The sequence below is a fragment of the Neopelma chrysocephalum genome, unplaced genomic scaffold (assembly GCF_003984885.1).
Source record: "Neopelma chrysocephalum unplaced genomic scaffold, ASM398488v2 Primary Assembly neopelma1_361, whole genome shotgun sequence".
NCBI lineage: Eukaryota > Metazoa > Chordata > Aves > Passeriformes > Pipridae > Neopelma > Neopelma chrysocephalum.
This window is the reverse complement of record NW_020898025.1, coordinates 177,398-204,585: the sequence shown is the minus strand read 5'-3', so window position 1 is coordinate 204,585 and position 27,188 is coordinate 177,398. Positions and strand designations below refer to the sequence as shown.

The window sequence follows — 27,188 nt, the reverse complement described above, 5'->3', positions numbered from 1 at the left end:
AGCTGGACTTGATGATCCTTGTTGGTCCCTTCCAACCCAGAATATTCCATGATTCTGTGATTCTACCACCTCCTGCCAGGGGAGGTTCAGGTTGGATATCAGGAGGAATTTCTTCACTGGAAGGGTTAAACACTGGAAGGGGCTGCCCAGGGAGGTGGTGGAGTCCCCATCCCTGGACGTGTCCAAGGAACACTGGACGTGGCACTCAGTGCTCTGGGCTGGGTGACAAGGTGGGGATTGGTCAAAGACTGGACTCAGTGAGCTTGGAAGTCTTTTCCAATCTAAATGATTCTGTGATTCTATGACTTACACAGGCAGCCAGTCCCCAGGCTGCAGAGTTACCAGTGCCAGCCACGAGACAGTGGATAAAACCATGTCCCAGAACAGCAGATCCTAATATTTTATGACAATTCCCCCTGCCTGTCCACCAGTAACCCCCAATGTGTTTTTATCACATTCAGTGGGATCTTCCTTACGCTCCTCAACACAGAAGTAACATTCAGTAAAACCCTCCACAGACCTTCAAGTTCTCCAGAAATCCCCAGGGATCACATAATCTCTGTAAACCCCTTCACTGGGCACAGGCAGAGCTGTGCCAGCACCATCAGCAGAGTGCTGAGAGCGCATGAGGCAGAGGTGCATCTATTTATACCAGACTCTGGGGGTTGTGTATGTGCAGCACAGTGACAAAAAAAGTCCTCATGTCTGGGCAAAGGTGACAGAGAACAACACAAAGTCATGATGAGCTCCCACTGTCAGGGAATGTCTGGCTGGATCCCACAGGAGCAGGATGGCAGCTGCAGGAGGTTTCCTTGGCTCTTCCTAGGAAAGGTGCAGATGGTTCCTCTGGACTTGCAGACAGTCTTGGCTGACTGTGTCTCACAGCATTTGGGACCACGTTGATTTTAGCATCCAATCATGAAAAACTGGAATGTTCTCACGGTGGTTTATGGACTCAGCCATAGCTGGGGAAGACAGGACCCTGCAGGTACCGCGTTTCTTCCAGCAAATTCCAGGAGAGCTGACCTGACCGCGCAGTGTTTGGTGGATGTTACGTGATTAAACATTACAGCCACTTCTCATGTTTTATTTCTGTCTCTTCCCTGGTGCATAAACACCTCCAGTTGACAAGGCTGTTCACTCACATTTAACACAGTTAGAATAAACTAGAATAAGCTAGTTAGAATAAACGAGAGAAGTGCTCCGTGACACTGGCAAAACCGGGGGAACGTGGGAACTTACAGGCAGCCTGGCAACACAGGAGCAGGGGGCACGGAGCTAACCAAGGGGAACGTGGTTGCAGCGCCAAAGCTGCCAGAGCCCAAGGAGCATTTGGCGTGACCCTCGGGGATGTTCCTGCGCGGGGCTAAGGGTTGGATCGGCGATCCCCGCGGGAATGTCGCGGATCGCAGCCTCGAACCCGCGGCCCCGCGGTCCCGCCGTTGCCCCGGTCCCCGCGGCGTCGGCCGTGACGTCACGGGTCCGGCGGCGCGGCTGGCCCCGCCATGGCGGCGGGCGCGGTGCTGTGCGTGGCGGCCGCGCTCGGGCCGTGCCTGGCGGCCCCGCCGTACCGCCCGGACTGGCGCAGCCTGGACGCGCGCCCGCTGCCGGCCTGGTTCGACCGCGCCAAGGTCGGCGTGTTCGTGCACTGGGGGGTGTTCTCGGTGCCCGCCTGGGGCTCCGAGTGGTTCTGGTGGCACTGGCAGGGCGAGCGCAATGCCGCCTACGAGCGCTTCATGCGGACCCGGTTCCCGCCCGGCACCTCTTACGCCGAGTTCGCCCCCCATTTCACGGCCTACGACTTCCAGCCCCGGCAGTGGGCAGAGCTCTTCTGGCGGGCAGGGGCCAGGTCGGCGGCTGGGGCTGGCTGGGGTGGGGTCCCTGAGGGGATGGGGAGGGTCTGGGGGGTCCCTGAGGGGACAGGGGGTCCCTGAGGGAATGGGTGCCATGGCCAGGGGTTCCTGAGGGGATAGGGGCTGGATCTGGGGGTCCCTGAGGGGATGGAGGAGTCCCTGAGGGGATGGAGGAGTCCCTGAGGGAATGGGTGCCTGGCCATGGGTTCCTGAGGGGCTGGGGAGGGTCTGAGGGTCCCTGAGGGGAAAGGGGGTCCCTGAGGGGATGAGTGGTGGATCTCTAAGTCCCTGAGAGAACAGGGGGTCCCTGAGGGGATGGGGAGGGTCTGGGGGTCTCTGAGGTGATGAGGGGGTCCCTGAGGGAATAAGTACTATCACCATGAGTCCCTGATGGGATGGGAGGGTCTGGGCATCCCTGGGGGTATAGAGGAGCCATTTCCGGGAATCTCTGAGGGTTGGAGGTCCATGGTGACCGAGCAGAGAGGGGACCCATGTCTGGGGGTCCCTGAGTCCCTGCAGAGGCCCAGAGAGGATGGGGGCACTGTGCCTGGGGTCCCCAAGAGGCTGCAGGGGTCCCTGAGGGGATGGGTCAATGCCCAGGGTGCTGAGGAGATGACTGGTCTTTCTGCTTCCTAAGTCTCGATTGTTCATTCTTTTCCAGCATTAAAATCCACTTAAAACCTCTGTTATTCTTGTAGTTGCTTCTAAATTTGAAGGGTAGTGGCAGAGGGCTCCTCGCAGTGTGGTTATCCAGTCCCTGGCTGTTTTAGTGAGTGGGGAACATCTCAGCTGTCCCCTTGCCATCCTGATCAAAACCTTTTTTCCCCTCAGGTACGTGGTCCTGACCACAAAGCACCATGAAGGCTTCACCAACTGGGGGTCGCCCAGGTCATGGAACTGGAATTCTGTGGATGTAGGGCCCCACCGGGACCTCGTAGGAGAGCTGGGAGAAGCCCTCAGGGAGAGGTATGGCACTGCCAAACTGCTGTTCTGTCAGCTGAATCAGTTGTTTGGGTGGGTTTTTTGTATAATATTGCAGTGAATCCTCCTGGCTGTGCTGACAAACAGCAGAAAATGATGAGTTTAGTGTGAAAAACCTAGTGCTTGCAAATAATGAAATAATAATGCCAGTGGTTCTTAACCCCCACTGGAGCCTAACTCTTCCCTCTGTTTCTGTCCTTCAGGAAGCTACGCTATGGGCTGTATCACTCCCTCATGGAGTGGTTTAACCCACTCTATCTTGCTGACAAAAAAAATGGCTTTAAGACCCAGAACTTCGTTATAAAGAAGATGATGCCAGAACTTTATGATCTCGTGTTAAAGTAAGAGCTACAGCCAGTTCAGAACTGTGAGCACTTCCCAGTTCCAGAGAAGAGAATGTTAATTTTTGCCAAGGCAAATCTCATTACTAACCATTAGAAAATGGGTTCACATTTGTCTTGTGAACATTCTAATCTGTAGAATAAGGTAGGGACAATTCCCTTTAATCCTGCATTTGTGCAGGGTGGCTGGAAGTGGGACAACCTGCCTGGTATTTGTAGAGTAGAAGAGTGATTTCACTGTGGATTTACATCCTTGCCTTGCTTCCCCTTTCTGACAAAAATACCAGGCTTGGGCAATATTGCTCAGAAAGGCTGTTGTCCCAGCTCGAGAGTGTGCCTCAGAATTGCCTTTGAGATGCCAAATTCTGGTTTCTTGGAAGAACTGCATCCTCTCTTGAGCTGTGGATCAACACATCGTTCTTTGCTGCTGCAACAACCTCACTTAGAGCTTTGTGTGAAGCAGAAAGCGAAGCAAAACCTCCTGGTGACGCAGGCAGTGGGAAGGGGAAGTAAAATTATGTCAGATACAGGAAACACAGTGTGGCAGGAGAAAATGAGCCATTTTGAGATAACATTTATCTCTCTTAGATACAAACCAGATTTGATTTGGTCGGATGGAGACTGGGAAGCTCCAGATTCATACTGGAATTCCACCTCTTTCCTTGCCTGGCTCTATAACAACAGTCCCGTCAAGGTACCGGTGTCTGCTGTCCCTCCTTGTGTGGGTGTGGGAGGTCTGGCAGCAGAGAGGTGTGTGCTAACACCAAAAACCCACCTGGCAGATGCCTAATGTGTTTTATTCTTCCACAAAAACCAAGAAGGCTCCATAGTGCTCCTGTGAGGAGCTCCACTGTCCTTTGCAGCACTGCCTAAGAGAACAGAGAGGGGCTCTCTCAGAGAGGGACTCAGCCTTCTCAGGAGGATTCTCTCTTTCAACACACAGGGAATTTTAATTTTAGGTGTTTACCTCCTCACTTGGACGCCTTTGCTGGCTTAGGGGGGATGATTGCAGGTGGAACAATCCAAGACAAAACGTTCTCTGCCCTGAGCTGAGTGTGTTCCCTCAGGACACCGTCGTCGTTAACGACCGGTGGTGTCGCGGCTGCTCGTGCCGGCACGGAGGGTTCTACAACTGTGCTGACAAATACAAGCCAGGCACTCTGCCAGATCACAAGTGGGAGATGTGCTCCTCCATTGACAAGCTGTCCTGGGGCTACCGGAGCAACATGAGCATCGCTGAGGTCATGGATGAAGCAAGTATCATTGAGGTGAGGAAGCTGAAATCATAACAGGTATGGGGGAAAAACTGAGAACTAGAGGTTTCCTTCATGCCCCTACTTGGCAAAAGAGTTGTCGTGTGTTCCATACGCTCAGGCTGGAGTTAAGGAGCAGTTGATGAGGATAAAACCCTCCTCAGGTTTCTGTGTTCTCAGAGGTGCAGATGATGCAGCTTCTAACCTTGGTTTATCTGCCACAGGAGCTGGTGCAGACTGTGAGCTTGGGAGGCAACTACCTTCTCAACGTGGGACCTACCAAAGAAGGGGTGATTGTTCCCATCTTCCAAGAAAGACTCCTGGCCCTTGGGAGGTGGCTGGACATCAATGGGGAGGCAATTTATGAATCCCGGCCTTGGAGAGTGCAGATGGAGAACAGCACAGACACAGTCTGGTAAGGATTCTGCTGCTCAGCACCATCTGGCCTGGGACTTCCACAGCTGACATTTATTTCTTATTTGTTCTTAAATTTGGCACACTCTGAACTGTTGCCATCAGGTGCAGATGGTGTTTAGGTAATATCCTACAGTTGGAACATTCAGTTACTGCCCCAGGCTGTTACCTAAGGAATATCTTGCTTGAAAGAAGAGAATACAAATTAGGACTTCACCCATGTTGCTTGAATTCTTAAAAAACAACCCTTCCTTTAAAAAAAATGTCAGGACTGCTTTAGGTAGTGGTTCTGGCCAGAAATCTCTACAAACTGGAGTTGTTTTTGTTTCCTCGAGTGTGTTCAGTGTGGAAATGCAGAGCAGTGATGGGGATGAGGCTGAGCCCAGGACACGTTCACAGATGACATTTGCACACGTGGACTTTGTTTGGGTTTCATCAGCCAGTGCTGATGGTGGGTCCAAAGTGACAGGGTTTGGAATGAGGGGAAAGCAGGTGACCCCTGTGTGGTGACAGGTGAGCTGCTGTTCTCGTGCCTGGTGCTGCCCTGGGGCTCCTGACCCTGCTGGACTCCCTGTCCCACAGGTACACCTCCAAGGGGCCGGTTGTCTACGCCATCTTCCTGCTCTGGCCTCGGGACAGCGTTTTGAAGCTCTGCTCGCCCATTCCATGCCCAGCCACACAAGTAAGGAACCTGAAAAACAGATAACACACACTGAGAGCATATTTTGGGTGTTTATAGGCTGGGGAGGGCCAATGTGGCTTCATTTGGGAACTGGGGAGAGCAGGAAAGTTGTCTGCTCTGGCCTCCCTCCAGATCCTTGCAGCATCCCGGGCTATTCCTTGGTTCGCTGAACATGGAATATTGGACAGGAGTTGCCAGGACAGGCTCATGGCTGCCATGGAATAGGGAGATTCTTCTCCCCTGGAATCTTCCGGTCCTGCTGATGCAGGGAGGGAAAGTAAATAAATATCCAGCCTCACCCAGGGCAGGGATGGCTGTTCCTGCACCTCAGAGCGTGCTCAGGGGCACTGACCTGCTCATGGCAAGTGTCACCCTGACGCAAATGCTCCAGTGCCCTTTGCTCTGAACAAACAGAGGCGAAGCCTCGGTAACAAACAAACCCACAAACAACCAACAAACATCAAACGTTTGGCCTCAAAACATCCCAAGTGTCACCTCCTGTGCCCTGTGAATGGCGGGTGGGGATGGGTGGGAGACGCTCTGGGGTGTGCAAAGGGGGCCTGTGTGAGCTCCAGCTGATTGTCCCCTGCCCTCCTCTGCAGGTGACCATGCTGGGATATGCAGGGACTCTGAAGTGGCAGGAAGAAACCCCAGGGAAAGGGCTGCTCATCACCCTGCCCTACATGCTCCCATCTCCTCTCCCCCCTCAGTCTGGCTGGGCCGTGAAGCTCGAGGGTGTGTTGTGACAGCTGTGGGATGGGCACAGCATCTCCCAGTGCCTGTCTTTTTGACTGAATCCAAGAGGATTTTTCATTTATTGTTGAATAAATAATGTTTCACTTAAAAGAAGGTCTCCTCTATTCCCTTCTGCCTCGTATTCCTTTGGTGTTGATTGGAACAGTTGTGATCACCTGCTTTCGTCACAAATAAATGCAACAGAAGCTTGTTGGAAGAGATCTACACAAAACCCATAATCTAATACAAATCCATCCACAAACTTTTATTTATATCCTGTGGGGACAGCTACAAGGAGAAGAGGTTTTGTTCTTAGTGAATTGAAGAGAAGCCACTGTTCTGAGCTGAACTTCTGCTGTTAGAGTGAGAGCAGATTTCCAGCGTGGATGTTGAACTTCTCCAAAGAGGGCTGAACTTTCTGAGTGATGAAACTCCTCACCAGAGCCTGTGTTTCTGCAGCCCGTGTGGATGTGCAGGACCCACAACGCTGCAAACAGGCTTTGTTTTGATACTGTCCCAGCCAGCACAAGCAAAAGCTGCCAGAACGGAGCCCCTGGGCTGTTTCTCAATGGACAAACATCCTGAGCGCCTGCCAGGAGTCACTCACAGGAGCATCATCCGGCCCCGTGATGACGCCGTTAGACACAGAAAAGGGACAAGGGAGCCACGGCCCCTTTGCCTCTCAACCCCATCACGCCGGTAACGTCTGTCGCAGCGCGGGGGCCCGTCCAAAACAAACAGCGCCGTGTTTACTCAGCGCCCGGGCCAGCGGATAAACCCATCCTATAAGTGCGCGGCGGGCGCGGGGCCGGGCAGTACCAGGGCCAGAGCGAAACATGCCACAGTACGACACGGCGGCAGCGCCCAGGGACGGCGCCTGGGCACAGGTAGGGGCTGGGGACGGAGGGGATGAGGGGACGGAGGGGATGAGGGGACGGAGGGGATGAGGGGACGGGGGGGATGAGGGATGAACGACACGGAGGGGCCGAGCCCCGGCTCCGATTCGGGCTCCACGTGGGCGGCGCGGCCACGTGACCGCCCGTGTCACGTGCGGGGGCGGGCGCGGTCACGTGATCGCGGGCGGACATGGCGGCGGCGCGGCGGCTTCTCCCCCGTTGGACGGGATCGCTGCGGCCCGTGAGGGGGAACGGGGGGACCGAGGGGCCGGGGGGAGCGGGCCGAGGGAGCATCGGGGCCGGGGAACGCTCGGGGCCGGTGAGGGGGGACCGGGACACCCGGGGGGGGATTGAGGGGTCCGAGGGACCGGGAGGGGGGATTGAGGGGTCCAAGGGACCGAGGGGCACCGGGATGGGGGAGATCGAGGCCGGCGATTCAAAGCAATCAAATTTAGCATGATGCTTTTGAGCCATGCCGTCGGGGTAGTGTCGGGATAGCTCCTGCATAAACACCCCACTGAAACAGGGATTTTGTGAGCTTTTATACACTTTAACACCTCAAGCCCCTCCTTGACAGTCAGTCATTTAATCCTTACAAGGCATCAACATTAATCTTTAGTTAAAGATAACTAGATTTCTTTTACTTAAACAACCTTTGAAATAGTTTTGTATTTTATTGCTACGAGACACCAACATCAATCTTTAGTTAAAGACAACTTAAACTTTTACTTAAACAACCTTTGATTGATTTAGCTTCCTAGAGTGTATTTTCAGATCTTATTGTTACAGGATTCATTATCCATCTTTGGTTGAAGATTAGAGTGCTTTCACTTAAACAGTTTTCTATTGATCTAGCTCTCTGGAGTGTAATGGTCCCCAAAATAATTCAAACTGCAGCTGCACAGGTTGCTGACTTTCCTAATTTTTTCTCTTTATAAGATTCTTAGGTTATACCTGGGGCCATCATGATACAGCCTCTTTCACTGTGGGGGGAAGAGGGACCAGGGGGGACACGGGGTGGGGGTGAGCGGGCGGGGGGCTCCGGGGTCCTGCTGACTCTGCCCTCTGTGCCAGGTGAGTGTGGCAGCAGCAGCAGGGACGGGGACGTACCCGAAGCGGGTGAAGGTGGTGGAGGTGGGACCCCGCGACGGGCTCCAGAATGAGAAGGTACAGGGGGGGCTCCTGGCAGCTCAACCTCAGCCCTGCCCGGCCCCTCAACCCCTCCCTGGGGGGTTCTGGAATCAGATACCCCAAATGTGCCACTCTGCCCACCAGCAGGGCTTTTCCCTCTTCTTTTCCTTCTTCTTTTCCTTCTTCTTTTCCTTCTTCTTTTCCTTCTTCTTTTTTTCCTTCTTCTTTTTTTTCTTCTTCTTTGTTTTCTTCTTTTTTTTTTTCTTCTTCTTTTTTTCTTCTTCTTTTCCTTCTCCTTCTCCTTCTCCTTCTCCTTCTCCTTCTCCTTCTTCTTCTCCTTCTCCTTTTCCTTCTCCTTCTCCTTCTCCTTCTCCTTCTCCTTCTCCTTCTCCTTCTCCTTCTCCTTCTCCTTCTCCTTCTCCTTCTCCTTCTCCTTCTCCTTCTCTTCTTCTTCTCCTTCTTCTTTTCCTTCTTTTCCTTCTTCTTTTCCTTCTTTTCCTTCTTCTTCTCCTTCTTCTCCTTCTTTTCCTTCTTCTTCTTCTTTTGTTTTCTTTAAGTGCCGCCTTTTTATGTTGAAAAACGATCTTTTGGGTTTTTTTTAATTTTTTTTTTTTACAATGAAAAGTTTACTGTGGAAATAATGACTTGAACTCGTTTTTCTTTTCTTTTCTTCTTCTTTTTCCTCTCAGAACGTTGTGCCCACCCCGGTGAAGATCAATTTGATCAACATGCTGTCAGAGACGGGGCTGCAGGTCATAGAGGCCACCAGCTTTGTGTCCCCCAAGTGGGTCCCTCAGGTCGGTGTTCCAGCTGGATTTACAGTGTTACAACAGTGATCCAGTGACTCTGCTTGCTCCAAACCCTTCATTACTGGGCGAGAACCAGTTGCAATATTCCAGACTTCCCCTTTGGACCCTGGGGAAGGGCAGAGGGCCAGCTGGTTGTGCACGTCAGCCTGGCTGAGTGACTGACCTCTGATCCCTCACAGTGTGCAGTGTTTGCTCTCAGAGGCCCATTTCTCTCAGCCCTAAATATTTCTGTTCCCATTACAAAAAGACATTTGAAGGGTTGTTTTACAGGTTGGATGTTGTCCCTGTTACAGAGCTCTGCTGGTTTCTTTGCAGATGGCTGATCACACTGAGGTCATGCAGGGCATCAATAAAGTGCCTGGGATCAGTTACCCTGTGCTGACCCCCAACCTGAAGGGATTCCAGGCAGCGGTAAGGGCTGGCAGCAACTCAAAAACCACGTGTTTGTCTTGCTTTCAGTCCCCTCTGGTGTCCCACAGCTCTCCTGACAGCTCCCAGCACCTGTAACTTTGCACTTTTGGAGGCAAACTTGGATATGTCGTGGTGGTTCTGCTGTGGAACAAACTTAGGGAAGAACAGGGTTATTTGGGGAAATAACTTCTATAGGGTGAGAGAACTGTAGTTATAGATCATGGAACATCATAGAGTCATTGAGGTTGGAGAAGACCTCCAAGATCATCAGGTCCAGCCTTAAAGTCTAAATAATCAGGGCAGTTTTATTTAGGAACAGAAAAGTTTCTGTAAAGGGAAGTGTTTTATGGGGCTGGTTTGAGACTTCTCTACCAAGAGAGGCCATTGAAACACTTGAGTTAACACTTGACCATGAAATTACTTGAATTGAACCCCTGAAATCACTTGAATTGAGTCATGGCTGAGCTTGTCATTTCCCATGCAAGAAAAAGCACCCAGCTTGGATTTAAAAACTGGCAGTGCTGGGCTGAGGGTTGGACTTGCTGCTCTCAGAGGTCTTTTCCAGCTCTAATGGTTCTGTGATTTATGGTGTTTATTTGCAGGTGGCTGCAGGGGCCAAGGAAGTGTCGATCTTTGGAGCAGCATCCGAGCTGTTCACGAAGAAGAACATCAACTGTTCCATAGAGGAGAGCCTGGAGAGGTTCAGTGAGGTGATGGCAGCAGCAAGGGCAGCCAACATTCCTGTCAGGGGGTAAGGAATTCCTGCAGCCAGCATTCCCATCCAGGGGTAAGGAATTCCTGCAGCCACCTTGGCATTGAGCAGGAGACGTGGCTGCTGGAGTTTATCCCTTTGGAGCCCAGCCCACGCAGCACTGAGGAGTGGGATTTCTTTTCAACTTCTATTTTTTGGGACGTCTCTGCCTGGATTTTTGTGAGCTCAGGGCATGGAGGAGCTTTAGTTTGGACCACACTCAAGGTTTCAGCTGCTGCCTTGGTGCAAAGCCTGTTCTGCTCAGGACGGTCCACACTCCTCCAGTTGGATTCACTCACCGTGTGGTTATTCTGTCCTCAGAAAGATCCAGAATAACAACAGTTTCTTGGCAGACATTCCACATGGAAGTGCATAGATCACAATCCCAGGAATGCTGCGTGCTCTTGTCTTGGCAGATTTTTCATGTCCGTGGAAGAAGGAATTGTTGAGCAGTTAATTCTGTAATTGTTGAGCAGTTAATTCTGTAATTGTTGAGCAGTTAATTCTGTAAGATTTGGCCACTGAACTTTTGGAACATGAAACTAATTCTTCCATCATAAAGACACCCAAGATGCACTAAGTCCTGACTGATTTGGCCAGCTGAATGTCCTTGCCATTTTTCTAGCTAAAAAGTGTGTGCTTTTCTTAACCACAGGTACGTTTCCTGTGTCCTTGGATGCCCCTACGAAGGGAAGATTTCTGCAGCTAAAGTTGCAGAGGTGAGTTTAGCACAAATACAACCAGAATTTCTGAGGAAGTTTTTGGCTCATTTTTAGGGATATGAGTTGGGCACTGGGGGTTGGGGGGGTGTCAAACCATTTAGCCAAAGCCTGGGAAAGGGAAGGCTGGGAAAGGCTCCAGCCACCACAGGGAGGGAAGACTGAGTCCAGCTGAAGTGCACAGGGGAATTCAGGGAGGTTTGGGCACCTGGAGGGTTTCGGTCCCACAGAAGAGTCTCGTGGCTGCTCCAGGGCATCCCACATCGATCCCTGTGTGCAGCTCTGGGGAAGGGGGTGATGTACTTCCCAGGGCACATCCTGGCTTTTGGACAGGTCTCCAAGAAGATGTACTCCATGGGATGCTACGAGATCTCCCTGGGGGACACCATCGGCGTGGGGACCCCCGGGAGCATGAAGGAGATGCTGACCATGGTGATGAAGGAGGTGCCCGTGGGGGCTCTGGCTGTTCACTGCCACGACACCTATGGACAGGCCCTGGCCAACATCCTGGTGGCCCTCCAGGTAGGATCCTTCCTTTGGATCACAGACTCATGGGGTGGTTTGGGTTGGCAGGGACCTTAAATCCCATCTTGTCCCCCCTGGGCGAGGACACCTCCCACTAGCCCAGGTTGCTCCAACCTGGCCTCGGACCCTTCCAGGGGTGGGGTGTCCACACAAATAAAGCATCTTCCTTTGGGTTTGTTTATTTTTTTTGCTTGTGAATGGAAGCTCTGAGGGGCAGGAGGTTGTGCTGGCAGAGCAGTCATACCTGGCTGTGCTGTGGGTTCCTCTGCAGATGGGGGTGAGCGTGGTGGACGCGTCCGTCGCCGGCCTCGGGGGCTGCCCCTACGCCCAGGGAGCGTCGGGGAACGTGGCCACGGAGGACCTGGTGTACATGCTGAACGGGCTGGGCATCCACACGGTGAGTGGGGCAGCCCCTGCATCCCCCTCCTGCTCCAGGGCTCTGCTCAGGCCTCAGCAGGGCTCTGGGTTCGGCCCAGGGAGCCTGAGCCTGGTGGGGATGGGGAGAGTCACACTGGGTCTGGCGGGGGGGTGTTTGTCCTTCCACACCAATCCCACCCCCTCTGCTGGGAGCATTCCCTCCTCTTGGGATTGTTCAGTCTTGTGGTGACCTAATTGTGGTCTTCCTGAAGGGAGCCCACAGGAAAGGTGGAGAGAGACTGTCTTGTAAATAGTCTGTCCCTGGAGGGACAGGACACAGGGAATGGCTTCACACTGACAGAAGGATATTGGATATTAGATGGGATATTGGGGAGAAGTCCTTCCCTGGGAGGGTGGGGAGGCCCTGGCACAGTTTCCCAGAGAAGCTGTGGCTGCCCCATCCCTGGAAGTGTCCAAGGCCAGGTTGGAGCAGCCTGGGATAGTGGAAGGTGTCCCTGCCCATGGCAGGGATGGAGTGAGATGAGCTTTAAGGTCCCTCCCAACCCAGACCACTCTGGGATTCTCTCCCACATCACACCCTGGGATCTGACCCTTGCTGTCAGTGAGGCATTAAAGTTCCCTCCAAAGGCTCCCTCACTCCCTGGTAGTCTCTCCCAGTGATCCCAGTTGTTACTGGGCAGCTGTACCCAACAGAAGCAGTGCCAAGGCCGTGCTGTGCTTCCCCCCTGCAGGGTGTGGATCTGCAGAAGCTCATGGACACGGGCACCTTCATCTGCAACGCTCTCAACCGAAGAACCAACTCCAAGGTGTCCCAGGCGTCCTGCAGACTGTGACACTGAGGGGAGTTTCTCCCTGGATCGAGAAGAAAGCGAGGATCTGGCACTGCCTGGAATTCCTCTCTGATCTCCAGTGCTCCTTCCTGGCTCAGCACTTGAGAGGAAACTCATAATCCACCAGAATTTATGAAGAAATGAGGGAAACGAGAATATTAGATTTGATCTTGAGGATGTCACCATTTGCCTTAGGGAAGGGAGGATGTGGATGGGCTCTGGTCAGACCAGCATCCACTGACTCCTGCCTTGAGCCTTAGGCCACCAGCCAAGGATAACCCACAGTTTTTCCAGTTGGAGCACTTCTCCAGGTCAGGCTTTGCCCTTCCCTTCTCACTACGAGTGTTAAGCCTGAGTCAAAAGCCTCTGAATGTCCTGGGGCAGCCTTGGACAGTCTTACAGGGATTGTGGCAAAGGACAGTGTATCTGTTGTAAGATACCTTTAAACACTAGGATAACAAACATTATTTAACATTTTGAACAAATCACGTTTCTAATAAACTGAACCAGTTAAAGCTGCTGCTTCGGTTCCAAGTGAAAACACCACATCAGCTGGGGCCGTGGCAGAGAGTGTGAAACACCCCCTGCTCCTCATAGGTCATGAGGAAACCCTCCCCCAAAAAATTTCTATTTAAAATAATTTATTTTAGTTTATTTGTGAGGTGGGAGCCTCGTCCTTCTTTTGGGTGGGGTTCGTGGCTGTGCCTTTCTCTGCGTACGGCACCGTCTCTCCACATCCCTTCAGTGAACTGTAGCAATTAAATAAACGTTCCACAATAACCGGCGCTGAAATGGGGTGGAATCGGGCAATAAACGGGGATTTTTGGGAGGGCGCAGTTCCCTCCTCCCGCCGCCGGGCGCCGCCGTCCCTCGGGGGTGTTTTGTCCGCGCCGGGTTCCCGTAGCGGGGACACGTTTCCATGGAGGGGCCTTAAAGGGGCCGCGCCCGCGGGCGGAGCGGGAGCGGAGGGTGAGTGACTGGGGGGAACGGGAATGGGAAGGGAACGGGAACGGAATAGGATGGGAACGAGAACGAGAATGGGAATTGGAATGGGGACGGGAATGGGAACGGGAGGACAGATGCGCTGCCCCGTTCGGCCGTGCCTTCCTGTGGCAGGGAGAGCCCAAAACGCCGGCGCCCGGGATAATTCCAGCCCCCGGGATACCCCTGGATCCCTGGGGTAAATCCAGCCCCCTGGGATAGCACAGGAACCCTTGGATTGATCCAGCCCCCAGGGTAATTCCAGCCCCTGGGATGTCCTCGGACGCCTGGGGTAATTCCCGCCCCTGGATGTACCCCCAGGACCGCAGGGTATCTCCAGCCAGGGGTAATTCCAGCCCCTGGGATACCTCAGGACCCCTGGGATAGATCCAGCCCCCGGGGTAATTCCAGCCCCAGGGGCACGTTCGGCCCCAGGGACCCCCAGGAAGCCCCTGTCCCACCCCCAGGGGAGCCCCCCGGGATCCCCTGAGCCCCCCGGGCACCCCCGACCGGCCCTGCCCGTGCCCCGGTCCCATCCCTGTCCCCCCCCCCGGACTGAAATCCCCCTTATTCCCCCCCCCCAGGGGCTGTTCCCCCCCGGCACTGCCCTCCCAGCATTTTGGGGGGCTCAGGGTGGAACCTCTCCCTGTGCTGGTCCCACATCCCGGTGACACGGCGGGTCCTTCCCTCCGAGCGTGGAACAGGAGCTACTGCTCCTTCCCGGGAGCTCCCGGGTCCCACAGATACCCCTGCGGTGTCCTGGGAAGCGGGGATGGAACGGAGCGAGCACTGGGAAGGGCGGCTGGGACCGCGATGAAGGGGGAACTCCAGAGCTGCGGGAAAACCAGGGAATGGGTGGGGAAAGGGCAGAGCCGAGCCCCCTGTGGAGACCACCCAAATTCATCCCAACTCCCTGCCCCTGTGCTCTGGGGTCTGTGCAGTGGGATACGGGAGAGACCGGGATCTCACAGGAAGGACGAGGGTTTTTCCCGGGCCGTGGCAGTGCCAGACCCACCCTCCGTGTCCGGGAGGTGTGCCCGCGCTGCCAGGTCGCGCTCCAGCCCATCCCTGTCCCCGGGAGAGCTGCAGGAAGTGCCGGAGGCGCTGCTGACGTGACGGTGCCCGAGCTGTGCCCGTTCCAGGCCGCCCCACACGGAGCTGAGGGATTTTCCTGCCCCAGGGAGAGCCATGGCCGAGAAGATCCTGGTGACGGGCGGCGCGGGGTACATCGGCAGCCACTGCGTGCTGGAGCTGCTGGAGGCTGGATACGTCCCCGTGGTCATTGACAACTTCCACAACGCCATCCGAGGTACGGAGGAGCCTCATCCCTCCCCGGGCTGTGCCGGGACCCCCAGAAATCCCAGCTCCTCACTCCCCTCCATCCCCCAGGGTCGGACGCGCTCCCCGAGAGCCTCCGGCGGGTGGAGCAGATCGTGCGCCGGCCCGTCCTCTTCCAGGAGCTGGATATCACCGATGGGGCCGCGCTCCAGGAGCTCTTCAGGAAGGTGAGAGCAGGAGCTGCAGTGCCCGGGGTGGCTCCTGGGCTCCCGGGGAAGGGCGAGGTGGGAACCGGGGGAAGAAGGGCAGCGCTGAGGAAACCCCTGTTCCTGCGGGGTTGTGGAGCCCCCCCGGGGGGCTGAATGGCGCTCCTGGGGGGGGGGGAATCCCGGCTGGTTCCTGCCCGGAGATCCCATGTCCTGTTGCTGTTCCCTCCCTCCCGTGCAGCACCAGTTCTCGGCCGTGCTGCACTTAGCGGGGCTGAAGGCGGTGGGGGAGTCGGTGCAGAAGCCTCTGGAATATTACAGAGTGAACCTCACCGGGACCATCCGGCTGCTGGAGGTGAGAGGGGGGTGCCCGGGGTGGTGCTGAGGGGCTGCAGGGGGGGCTGGGACCACCATAAAGGGGGGATTTCAGAGCTGCAGGAAAAACGGGAAATGGGTGGAAAAGGGCAGAGATCATCCAAACGAACACTGTGAGAACTCCCTGCCTTGGGGTAAAGCCTGAGGGACCTGTGCTGTGGGATATGGGAGAGACCAGGATCTTGGCTGGGTTTCACAGGAAGAACAAGGGCGTGATCCTGTGCTGAGGTGGCTGTGCTGCTCCAGGTGCTGCTCCATGTGCTGCTCCCGGTGCTCCCCATGCCCGGGCTGTGGCAGTGCCTGGGCAGGGCTGACCCTCAGCACAGGGATCTCCCTGGCTCAGTGCTGGCTGTTCCTGCCCCCCAGACCATGCAGGCCCACGGCGTGAGGAACATCGTGTTCAGCAGCTCTGCCACCGTCTATGGGGACCCCAAGTACCTCCCCCTGGACGAGAACCACCCGGTGGGAGGCTGCACCAACCCCTACGGCAAATCCAAGTTCTTCATCGAGGAGATGATCCGGGATCTCTGCAAAGCAGATCGGGTGAGGGGCTGCCCCACGGGGCCGGGAGCCGAGGGCTGTTCCCACTGGAGTGAGGGGTGAGCAGGCAGCCCCCCAAGCTCCCACCCAGGCAGTGTCTGTGTCCCCCCAGGACTGGAACGCTGTTCTCCTGCGCTACTTCAACCCCATCGGTGCCCACGAGTCGGGGATGATCGGGGAAGATCCTCAGGGGATCCCAAACAACCTCATGCCCTACGTGGCGCAGGTACCACCCCGCTGCAGCCTTTGGGCACCCCTGGGGTCATGGAGAGGGGGGCACAGGCTGACAGGGCTCCTTGTTCCTCTGTCAGGTGGCAGTGGGACGCCGGGAATTCCTGAGTGTGTTTGGGAACGACTACAAGACGGATGATGGAACAGGTACGGCATGGAAAGGGTGGAGCAGAACTGCCCTGCAGCCCCCCCAACCTGGGGTCACCCCGGGCACAGGGCTCTGCCCTCACCCTCTGCCTGCCTGCAGGAGTCAGGGATTACATCCATGTCGTGGATTTGGCCAAGGGCCACATCGCTGCTCTGAAGAAGCTCAAGGAGAACTGTGGCTGCAAGGTACCCCGGGGGACACTGGGGGCTGCCAGCCCTGGGGGGGCATGGGGGTCCCCAGGGAGATAAAGGTGGGGTTTGGCCCTTGTCTCCTTCCAAAAGCAGCTGATCCATGTCCCTTGTCCTCCTCCCAGATCTACAATCTGGGCACAGGCACCGGCTACTCCGTCCTGCAGATGGTCCAGGCCATGGAGAAAGCCTCGGGGAGGGAGGTAAGGTCCGACCTGCAGGGCACAGAACCAGCTGTTCCCAGAGACCTCCCTCACCCCCCCCAAGCCATCTCTGCCACAGCAGCCCCCGGCAGCACCCCCTCAGTGCCCTCTCTGAGCCCCCAGAGCTGCTTTCCCTGCAGATCAAGTACAAGGTCACGGCCCGGCGGGAGGGGGACGTGGCCTCCTGCTACGCGGACCCGGCGCTGGCTGAGCGGGAGCTGGGCTGGAAAGCTGCCTTTGGCCTGGACAAGATGTGTAAGGACACCCCCTCCCTGGCACAGGGGGCACTGCCAGGCCTGGCCCACCCTCACCTCCCCTCTCCCCATTCCAGGTGAGGACCTGTGGCGGTGGCAGCTGCAGAATCCCACGGGCTTTAGCAAGAACTGAGCCATGGCCGAGGGCTGGCCCGGCTCGGGGGCTGCTCCAGGCCAGCCCTTCCCTCCTCCTGCGGCCCCAGTGAGGCCATCACCGTCCTGGGAGCAGCTCCAGCTCCCCCTCCTGGTCCTGGGAGCAGCTCCAGCTCCCCCTCCTGCCTCTGGCACGGGGCAGGGAGGCTGGAGCATCCTCAGCCTCTCTGCTCCTCATCCTCATCCCCCTCAGGTCCTTTGCATCTCACAGAGCAGAACCACAATGGAGAAAAGAGCCAGGGCTTGGTTTGGCTCCCATGGAACCCCCCATGGGAATGTCCAGGGGCTGTGCTTGGCTGGGCCCTGCAGCCACCACTGGAGCTGCTCCTGGGCCCTCCCTGTGCCCTGGGAAGTGGCTGCATCCAGCACTTGGACACTGTGAGTCCTGCTGAGCCCAGACTGCAGAGGAGCCCCCCATTCCCTGCTGCCCCACCTGGCTCTTGGTCTCAGGGGGAGGCACCCACAGCCCCTGCCCTGGGCATGGAGAAGGTGCTGAGTCCCAGGAACACCCCCATTCCCCACTCCCACAGGGACCAGTCACATTCCAAGGCCACCACGGCTCATTTCCCCAGCCCAGCTCTCCAGGGCCAAGGGCTTTGCACATACACACACACACTTTTCCCTGCCCCCAGCATGGTTTCGGGGACCAAATCTCATCCCACGTGCTCCTGCTGAGCCAGAGAAGCCCCTGCCAGGGCTGTGCCAGCCTGGCCTGGTTTATCACCCCACTGGTGCCTGGTTTTGCTTCCACGTTTCCTGTGGCAGCCGCTTCCCAAATCCCATTGGCAAAGGCTGCCCAGGAGCCTCTCATACTGCTCCTATTTATTCCTGGCAGCTCCAAGGGCTCTGTCAGGCAGGGATGACGCAGTCGGCCCCCTTTGCTGTCGGCTGGATGAATAACTTATGCTTCTAAATTATGAATTGAGCTTTTGATTTGTTTTTAAATAAACTTTCCTACTTTCTAAGTGGCAGCTTTGTTCTGCTTCCCCTCAGCCAGAGCTGCTGCCCCCAAAAATGGCACCTTGGGGCCTCGTTCTAACCCGCTCCCCTCCCCATCCCTCCCTCCCAGAGGTGCTGTTGGGGGGTCCTGCCCAGCCAGGAATGAGGCCAGCTCAGCTCTGGGGTAGGTTCAGGATTTATTTAACCTTGTTTCTCTGTGGAACGCACGCACACACACACAAAAAACCCCAAACATGTACAAGGAAGACGAGAGAAGGAAAAAAAAAAAAAAGGAAAAAAAAAAGAAGAAGAAACCCAAAGCTGTATTGAGGAATGGAGAGAAGCCATTCTCCCTCCTGGGTTCCCAGGTGGGGAGTGAGCAGGAATGCTCTGCAGGAGGGGGCCAAACGAGGCCCCCCAGGGATGGTCCCGGGCCCCCCCATCGCACACAGTTCCAGTTCACAGTCAAACAGGTCGGTCTGAGCATCGCCAGCCCTCGGTACCCCCAGGGAGCTGCACTCCCATCCCAGCCAGCCCTCAGTGATCCACAGGGAGCTGCACTCCCACCCCAGCCAGCCCTCAGTGATCCATAAGGAGCTGCACTCCCACCCCAGCCAGCCCTCAGTGATCCATAAGGAGCTGCACTCCCACCCCAACCAGCCCTCAGTGATCCACAGGGAGCTGCACTCCCACCCCAGCCAGCTCCCCGTGCCCCCACCCTGGCCCAGCACAGGGAGAGGGGACAGAGCAGCGTTAAAACACAGCACAGAAGACCCAGCAGGACTGACCCCCAGGGCAGGGGCAGTGCCGGGCTCCCCCCAACACCAGCATCAGCTTTGCTGGTTTAAGACTTCCCAAAGGGGAGAAAAAAATTAAAAACCCAACCAAACTCCAAGCCAAGAACCCAACCAAAGGTGGGTCCCACAGATCCAACTCTCTGGAGAGCGGGTTATTGCTTTGGGCATCCCGGGCTGGGGGGGCACGGCTGGAGCAGAGCCCCCTCCAGAGCCCCTCACCAGCCCCTGGCCCTGGGGAGCTGCCAGCCCTGGCCCCAGCCCACTGCTGGTCCTGGGGCACCGGGCAGAAGCTCCACAGGGTGAGGGGCTGGGCCCAGACCAGGGGGAGTGGGGACAGCCCTGGGGCCAGGGGTGGTGGTGGGGGGTTCTAAAATACATGATCAGCCCCAGGCCATGGGGGTGTGGGCTCAGCCCGGGGGGAGGCGAGGGCAGCGCTGCTCCACAGCCACTGCCCTCAGCCCTGCGGGAGGGGAGGGGAGGGCCAGGAGCCCACCCAGAGGAGACATTCAGGGCCCTGTCCCGGGGAGCTGCTGGGGACGGTCCCGGCCCCGCACCCAGCACGATGCCAGCACTCAGGAGAGGACAAACCCATGGGCAAGGGACCCCGGGGACCCTGGTGATTGTACACAGTGGGACAAGAGCCCACAGCCCCAGGGAGCAGAGAGACCCCAGAGAGCACAGAGACCCCCGCGCTGCCCACAGGACGGGGCGCAGCAGCACCCAGGCCTCAGATGCTGGTGAGATGATGGCTTGGGGGCAAAGCTGCTTCTTCCAGCTGCGCCAGGAGCCAAACCTGGGGTCCAGGGACATCACCTCTCCCTCCCCGAGCCAGCCCAAGTCCAAAGGAAAGGACAAGTAGCAGCAAGAGAGACATTAAGGACGGGGCCGGCGCCGGGCGGCTCCGCCTGTGACTGTAAACGAAGCTTCAGGGCTCTGAGGGCGCAGAGTTGGGCTGGGGATGGGGGGAGACACCTCTGGGACCCCCGCAGGGCCGAGGAGGAGATTGTAAAAGCAACAGGAGGAGGAGGAGGAGGAAGGAGGCGATTATCTGAGTAGGGCAGAGCTGCCCAGGCCGGGGGGAGTGTGCGTGTGCGACAGGCGGGGCCGTGCGGGAGGTGCGGGGGCTGCGCTGACCCTGCCCCGGCCCCGGGCAGCCTTTGGCGGTACCGGCCCAGGGCAGAGCCTGCCCCGGGGCCTGGGGGTGTCTGCAGGGGAGTCCCGGGTTCCTGAGCTCTGATTGAAAACCCGTGAGTCGCCTGAGGGGAGGCCAAGAGCAGACCTTAGCCCGGGCTGGGCCACAGGGGTGCCCCAGCCCTGCCCTGTGCCCGCCCCGCTCCCCCCGCTGCACCCGGGCACATCCCACCCCTAATACTGGTACAAAAAACCGAAACCCAACAGAAACACCTCCCCCACCCTGTGCCAGCCCCGCACACCGCAGGGGCCCAGGGGACGGTGACCCCCAGGGAACCCGCTCGGAGCAAGAGGAGGAGAGAAAAGGCCACTCCAAGACTCGCCTTCGACAGCTCCAACCTCGGCTCCGAGAGCAGCAGGGGGAGCCGGGGCACCCCCAGCCCGGGAGGGCACGGTGAGAGGCGGCGGGGGGAGGTGGGGGCCGGGGGTGCGGCGGGAGGTGCAGTGGGGGGCCATGGCTTCCGTTTGCAGCAGGCGGGTCACGGGGGGGAGATGGGCGGCTGTGACCTCGGCACCCTCCCCTGCGACAGTCCCGAGCGGCTCCGCTCAGATCCGCGGCAGCAGCTTCTCGATGAACTCCTTCACCGCCATCATCTCCTGCGGGGAGCGCAGGGCACGTCACCCCGGGGGGCCACAAGGACACCCCAAAGGTGGGTCCTGCCCTGGCACGGGGGCTGTGCAGCCTCCCCAGTGCGAGGCGGGAACAAACACATCCCGTGTGTTTTCCCTGACCCACCGTGCTGGGGATGGTCCCAAAGATCCCAAAGGTGATTCCAGCCCCCGAGGGTCACGGAATCACAGAATATGCTGAGCTGGAAGGGACTCACAAGGATCATCCAGTCCAACTGCTGGCCCTGCACTGACACCCCAACAATCCCACCCTGGTCCTGAGAGGATCATCCAAATGCTTCTTGAGCTCTGTCAGCCCTGGGGCTGTGCCCACTGCCCTGGGGAGCCTGTTCAGTGCCCAACCACCCTCTGGGGGAAGAACCTTTTCCTGAGATCCAACCTAACCCTGCCCTGGGACAGCTCCAGCCGTTCCCTGGGCCCTGTCCCTGCTCACAGAGAGTAGAGACATTCCCAGGGGGGATCCCATCCCCTCCCACGGCACTGACCTGAGGACAGGAACTGTGCATCACGCCGGGGTAGGTTTTGAACTGGACCTTGGTGGGGGTGACGACAGATTTCAGCTTCTCGGCAGTGAGGGCCCCGAAGCGGACGGGGATCATGGGATCCATCTCCCCGTGGCACTGCAGGATGGCAATGTCCTTGTTCACGCTGTTGTTCGCTGCCTGCCGTGAGAAGGGAATGCAAAGGTGTGCCCAGGTGAAGGCATTCCAGCAGGGATGGGGGGGCAGTGCTGCATCCCTGCGCCCAACACATCACCTGGCAGCTCCCTGTTCAACAGGGCTGTGGGGAAAGCTGCTGGGAAATTCCACTCTGGAGAACTCCAGGTGGGAAAATCCCCCCCGTCCCGCCCCTCCCTGCGGATATGGCAGCACGGGATACCTGTGGGAAGGCCTTGTGGAGTGGGAGCCAGCAGCTGAGTGCCACAATTCCAGCCAGCTGGTGCTGGCAGGTGAGAGCCGTGTACAGCGACAAGGCACCGCCCTGGAGCAGAGGAGGATGGAGTTAGTGCTGGGGGGGGATCCTGGGGCACTCACCCACCTCCTCACCACAGAACCTCCCTCTGAGAGGTGTTTTTGGAGGGGAAACTGGGGTCCCAACCCTCATGTGCTCCAGCTCACCTGTGAGAAGCCCCCCAGGATGATGCGGTTGGCGGGGATCCCGTTCTTCATCTCGTGCTCAATAATTGCTTTAACTGGAAGAAGATGGAGAAACGGGTCAGTGGAAGGTGGGGAGGGGGTGAAAAGCATCACCTGACACTTCCAGATGCACACAGGACATTTGGCACATCAGAGAGAGGCAGAGATCCCAAGGAGAAGGTGGACTGGGATCACCGGAGGGCAGAAAGGAAGGAGAGATGGAAGGAAAACACACGCTTCAGCCCTCAGGGAGAGGCACTCAGGAGCTCACCACTTCCCCTTCCCCCAAGCTTCTTACTGTTTTCTGCAGCTTTCTTGATCCCAGCTTCGTCCTCAGGTGCATCCGGAGTCAATCCCATGAGGTCAAACCTGGGAGAAGCAGCAGGGTCAGCCCCAACCTCTCCCAGCACCCAGGGTGTGGGGAGGCAGGAGCTGGGTGTGCTCTGCCCTCCCTGACTCCCACAGGGCAGTGGATTTTGGCTCTTCATCCCTCCCACTCCCCAAAAGGGTCCCACCCACCCCTGCCCCCCCCAAAGCACTGACCAGGAGGGCATGACCATCTTCATGTTGAGGGTCACTGGGATCCGGGGCCTGCAGAGAAAGTGTGGGTGGTTTAGCTCAAGGCAGAGTCAAGGGGCACAGGGGGGACTGTCCTTCCTGTCCACAGCTGCAGGACATGACTCCCAAGGGAAAGTGGCAGATCAGGGCCACCAGACCTGGCCCAGGGGCTGCAAGGTGACCCTGGGGATCACCTGCCATCCCTGAGCAGATCCTAGATGAGCTGGAGGCTCCAGGGCACTGCCAAGCAGCCCAGCTGGGGAGCAGAGCACCTGCATCCCTCTCCTGTTTGCCGCTCCCAAGGCCAAGATGGGACATTGGAAAGGGACAGCAGAGCTCTCCCAGCCCAGTGAGTGCCCCCTGCACAGGCTGTTGGCACTGGGGACACATCAGGACCGTGTCCTTCCCTTTCTGCTGAGCCCCCTCCTGCCTGACCAGCGAATGGAAAAGGAGCTCCAGTGCCTTTGGCTTTCACTGCAGCCACCAGGGATAAGCAGAGGACAGGAGGGGGAGGAAAAGAGCCTCAGAGCAGCAGCTCCTGTGCTGGTAGCTCTGCGGGGAACCACTCTGCCTGTAGCAGGAACTGGCTACGGCAGCTGAGCCAGCCTGGCTGTGCAGCCCCATGGGCAGGTCAGGGCTCAGGCCACCATCTGCTTCCCCCAACAAACAGCCTCATAGCCCCCCAAGACTCTCCCCCCAGGGCACCCCCAGGCAAGGGCAGCACTTACGCGTGAGGGCAAATGTATTTCACGTAGGGGAGGCGGATGGAGGAGAGAGCGTCGGCCCAGCTGTGCCTGCGAGAGAGGGGAGGGCACAGGGTGTTCAAGGCTTGTCTGAGCCATTTGCCCCAAGGCTTGTGCCCACCCTGCCCCTCCCCTGATGTTATTTTACCAGGTCCTGCCCTCCCCAACAGCCTGATCCCCCTGTGAAGCCCCAGCACTGAGTCCCCACTGATGTTGATCCCCCTCTGCATCAGGGCGAGGGCAGCACACAAAGCCCTGGGGAGGACAAGGAGGAGGGGAGAAGGGCCTTTGTCACCTCCATACCCCACACTGTCCTCCCTAGGTGGCCTTGCACACCAGAGATGCCCTGGGCCAGGCACAGCCCAGCTCCCAGCGCTCCCAAGGACTGGAAAAGCCGCAGTGCTTATCAGCAATCCTGAAAGGCAGCACCACCCGCGGGGGGTGGGGGCTGCCAGGCTGCCGGCATCATAAATATTCAAGTGCAGACAGCTGCCGGCCTCAATTCCCTGTGATTCCCTGCCATTCCCTGTCAGGGTGGCGCAGGAGCAGCTATGGACCCCAGCCCAAAGCCCCACACAGATCTCAGAGCTGCCCCTGCCCCAGGGAGAGCAGCAGCAAAGGGCAAAATGCAAACGTCAGCAAAGCCACGAGTCCCCGGCAGAGCTGGCTCCAGGGATACTCACCCCGTGTCTCCAAGGCCATGTAGGAAAATGACCTGTCAAACAGCAAAAGGAGAGGATTAGCTGGTGTGAGAGCTGGAGCCCTGGGAGAAGGGCAGGGCTGGGCTGGGCCAGCAGTGAGGTGGCAAATGGACACTGAGTCACTGCCTAGAAGAGACTCAACTCAGCGACACTCAGGACACGTCTGTGCTGTTTGGAGCACGAGGGATGGGTGGATCAGGGACATGGCAGAGGCCCAATCTGAACCACAGAATGGTTTGTGTTGGAAGGGATCTTAAATCTCATCCAGTGCCACCCCCTGCAATGGGCAGGGACACCTTCCACTAGCCCAGGTTGCTCCAACCTGGCCTTGGACACTTCCAGGGATGGGGCAGCCACAGCTTCTCTGGGCAACCTGTGCCAGGGCCTCCCAACCTCACGGGGAGGAATTTCTTTCATGTATCACCAAACACTCACAAACTCATCCCCATGGGCTTTTCATCTGAGGCTACAGAAAGCCCTAAGCCATGGGGGGCAAAGGGAAAGCAGCCTGGGCACCCCGGGGAAGGACTGGGAGGGAGTTCTCTTTTAAAAGCTTAAATAGCCAAGTCAGCTCCAGCTTCCAAGGCCGAGCTGCGAGGCTGTGTCTGTGCTTCCACACTGGAACATCCCAGCCCAAGGACAGCCACTTTTCCCAAGCAAGGCGAGCCCTTGCTGGCCCTGCCTCCCACCCTGATGAGCTGAGGGACCACAGGCCCGGCTCAAGGCTCCTCTGAACCTCATGGAAGCAGCTCCCTGTTTTCCAGCCTCCTGCCAGGAGGGAGGCAGCAGGAGGGGGTCCCTCCCTTACCGCGGCGGTCTCCCGCTCTGCCCCTGAGACGGTCACGGCGTCGGCGAGGAGGGGGACAGACATGTTGTTACCACACATACACCGAGAGGGACTCGACACTGGCACCTGCAGGACACAGGGACAAGGGTGAGGCAGGAAAATAAACTCCTCTTCCCCCCTCTTGTTCCACCCCCCCCAGCAACTATTTGCTGCAGAGGCAGCAGCTGTTTGGGGGAAAATTAAAGAGCAGGTAAAGGCTTTGATGTTTCAAGCCCTCGGGACACCCCACTCCATCCCCGGCCTGGTGGTGCCGGAGAGTCAGGAAGCAGCAAACACTTCCCGTGTCACACGCTGTGGGGTGCTGGAAGTGTTAAAATTAGCTCAAAAATTACACCTCAGAGCCAAAGTTATTCCTGTGACTGCACCGGCGTGGGCAGAGGGCGCAGCCCCAGCATCCCTTCATCCCCTCATCCCTGCCAGTGGAGCCATGGAGAAGCCTGACCCACATCTGCTCTGACAGGGAAGCAGGAAACGCCAGCAGCAGCACAGGGTTTACTGCACTAAGAAAGGTCCAGCCCTGTTTTATGGAGCTTTTTTAGGGATAAGCCGGAGCACTGGCAGCTGGCCTGAGCCCCAGCCCCTCCTGGAGCTGTGCCCCCTCAGTGATGGATGACATCCTTGTCGTGCCCTGTGACCACAGCCAGGGCCATCACCGCTGTCCCCACTGTCACAGTGTCCTGCCAGCACCAAGGGCTGTCACCTCCCAGATCCCGGGTCAAGCAGGGCTGACAGCCCCCACAACAATCCATGGTGTTTATTCCCAGCTCCTGACGTGACCCTGCTGACCCACCAGGACTAATTAGATCAGAGCTCGTTTACAGCACTGCCATCATCCCCGAGGAGCAGGATCAGCCTCCCAGAGGAAGATCACAGAATATCCTCAGTTGGAAGGGACCCACCAGGATCATCCAGCCCAACTCCTGGCCCTGCACTGACACCCCAACAATCCCACCCTGTCACTCAGAGCGTTGTCCAAACCCTCCTGGAGCTCTGGGGCCGTGCCCACTGCCCTGGGGAGCCTGTTCAGTGCCCGACCACCCTCTGAGGGAAGAACTTTTTCCTGAAATCCAACCTGACCCTGCCCTGACACAGCTCCACCCGTTCCCTGGGTCCTGTTCCTGCTCACACAGAGCAGAGATCGGAGCTGCCCCTCTGAGGAAGCTGCAGAGCCCACAGCCTGCTCCAGCCTCGCATCCCACAGCAGCACCACCCCCAGCACGGCCCGGATCACCCAAACCTTCCCCAAAATCCCGGTGTCCCAGCAGACATCCTTACCCAAGAGAAACAGCCTTCTCCTCTCCCAGCCCTGGCCAAAGACCTGCCCGACTCGTTCGCCCGACTGCTCATCAGCCGCTTCCCGGCTCCAATAAAAACACCGGGAAACAACCGGCTCCCCGGATCTGACACAGACACGCGGCCCACGTGCTCGTGTGTGTGTGTGTGTACTCCAGGGGCAAAACAACCAGCCAGGAGGAGCGGCAGCAGCACCTGCCAAAAATCCTGGCGACAAGGAGCCATAAATAAAAGCATCTCTAAAAAATCCTGGCAGACGGAGCCGCTCCCCCTCCCCGGGCAGGGCTCAGCCCCTCACGGCTCTGCCTCGCTGGGGGGGCTCCGGGGGAAAGGAGGGGCTGGTCAGGGCTGCCCCGAACACCCCGTGGGGACAGCCGGGAATGCCCTGGGAGGGAACACGACACCGGGAGCGGCGGGAACACAACACCGGGAGCAGCGGGAAGGACAAAGCCCCACAGCCCGCGTGGGTGTGGAAGCATCACCACAGAGATCCGGGGAGGGGGGAGCTGGGTCCGAGTGGGGCTGTTTAAAGTGTGGCACCCGCACTGACACACACACACCCCCCGCGACGCTCATCAGGACGGGGGGCAATTAGCGTTAATTAGCGTTAATAATTACGGCGGCCCAGCCGCTCGCACGGGCCCGAGAGGAACAAATCCCGCCTGGAAACGGATGCGGTGGAGGCGGGAGCCGGCCTGACCTGCCCCGGCCGGGGCGGGAGCGCCGGTTTTCCCTGGAAAACAGGGATTTTGGGAGAGGCTTTTCCCGCTGTGACTCCTGAAGGCTCGCAGGGGGGGTTGGGGGAGCGGGAAGCGGGTGGCCCCGCTACGGGAGCCAGAATCGCGGCCCCTCGGATCCCCGTCCCCCGTTAACCCCCGTGAGGGGCCCCCGCCGACCCCCCCCCCTCCCCTCTCCCGCGGCCCGGCGCGCGCGCTCCTCGCGGCTCTCCCCCCCCGCCTCGCGCCGGAACTTCCGCCGGCGCGGCGCGAAGTGACGTCACGCGGCGGCGACGGCGGCGGGGGAGACGCCGCGGCGGCCATGATGGAACCGGGCACCGGGAGACACCCCCCCGACAGCCGCACTCAGG

At 57.9% G+C, this 27,188-nt stretch overlaps 4 protein-coding genes across 7 annotated transcripts; 3 read left to right on the top strand and 1 right to left on the bottom strand.

Annotated features, from left to right (window-relative positions):
- Window positions 1-1,505: 1,505 nt before the first annotated feature.
- FUCA1 (alpha-L-fucosidase 1) lies at window positions 1,506-6,384 on the top strand. Its single transcript, XM_027706012.1, has 8 exons — window positions 1,506-1,849; window positions 2,685-2,819; window positions 3,038-3,175; window positions 3,764-3,869; window positions 4,243-4,443; window positions 4,653-4,843; window positions 5,425-5,524; window positions 6,127-6,384. The coding sequence occupies exons 1-8, from the start codon at window positions 1,506-1,508 to the stop codon at window positions 6,268-6,270; spliced, it is 1,359 nt and encodes a 452-aa protein (XP_027561813.1). The 3' UTR covers window positions 6,271-6,384.
- Window positions 6,385-6,915: 531 nt separating this feature from the next.
- HMGCL (3-hydroxy-3-methylglutaryl-CoA lyase) lies at window positions 6,916-13,486 on the top strand. Of its 2 annotated transcripts, XM_027706018.1 has the most exons (9): window positions 7,034-7,146; window positions 8,230-8,322; window positions 8,976-9,083; window positions 9,411-9,506; window positions 10,109-10,257; window positions 10,913-10,976; window positions 11,310-11,498; window positions 11,773-11,898; window positions 12,611-13,486. In XM_027706018.1, exons 1-9 carry the CDS (start codon window positions 7,096-7,098, stop codon window positions 12,710-12,712), a joined length of 978 nt encoding a protein of 325 aa, XP_027561819.1. In that variant the 5' UTR covers window positions 7,034-7,095; the 3' UTR covers window positions 12,713-13,486. The 2 variants fall into 2 exon arrangements, with proteins under 2 accessions (XP_027561820.1, XP_027561819.1); XM_027706019.1 differs by lacking the exon at window positions 11,773-11,898 and having other exon boundaries at window positions 6,916-7,146; window positions 12,611-12,718.
- A 136-nt stretch (window positions 13,487-13,622) lies between these two features.
- GALE (UDP-galactose-4-epimerase) lies at window positions 13,623-17,354 on the top strand. Of its 2 annotated transcripts, XM_027706017.1 has the most exons (11): window positions 13,623-13,678; window positions 14,833-14,999; window positions 15,080-15,195; window positions 15,416-15,529; window positions 15,916-16,092; window positions 16,202-16,315; window positions 16,401-16,467; window positions 16,568-16,653; window positions 16,782-16,859; window positions 17,000-17,114; window positions 17,191-17,354. In XM_027706017.1, exons 2-11 carry the CDS (start codon window positions 14,879-14,881, stop codon window positions 17,244-17,246), a joined length of 1,044 nt encoding a protein of 347 aa, XP_027561818.1. In that variant the 5' UTR covers window positions 13,623-13,678; window positions 14,833-14,878; the 3' UTR covers window positions 17,247-17,354. The 2 variants fall into 2 exon arrangements, with proteins under 2 accessions (XP_027561818.1, XP_027561817.1); XM_027706016.1 differs by lacking the exon at window positions 13,623-13,678 and having other exon boundaries at window positions 14,621-14,999.
- Window positions 16,974-27,073, bottom strand: LYPLA2 (lysophospholipase 2). 2 transcript variants are annotated; one of them, XR_003537649.1, is made up of 11 exons: window positions 27,011-27,073; window positions 24,770-24,874; window positions 23,944-23,975; window positions 23,246-23,311; window positions 22,503-22,550; window positions 22,258-22,328; window positions 21,942-22,015; window positions 21,703-21,804; window positions 21,309-21,485; window positions 19,222-20,790; window positions 16,974-16,984 (listed from the first exon to the last, which is right to left on the bottom strand). XR_003537649.1 is itself a non-coding variant. In XM_027706020.1 (10 exons), exons 2-10 carry the CDS (start codon window positions 24,845-24,847, stop codon window positions 20,740-20,742), a joined length of 699 nt encoding a protein of 232 aa, XP_027561821.1. In that variant the 5' UTR covers window positions 24,848-24,874; window positions 27,011-27,073; the 3' UTR covers window positions 18,384-20,739. The 2 variants fall into 2 exon arrangements, 1 of the variants encoding a protein (XP_027561821.1); XM_027706020.1 differs by lacking the exon at window positions 16,974-16,984 and having other exon boundaries at window positions 18,384-20,790.
- Window positions 27,074-27,188: the final 115 nt, after the last annotated feature.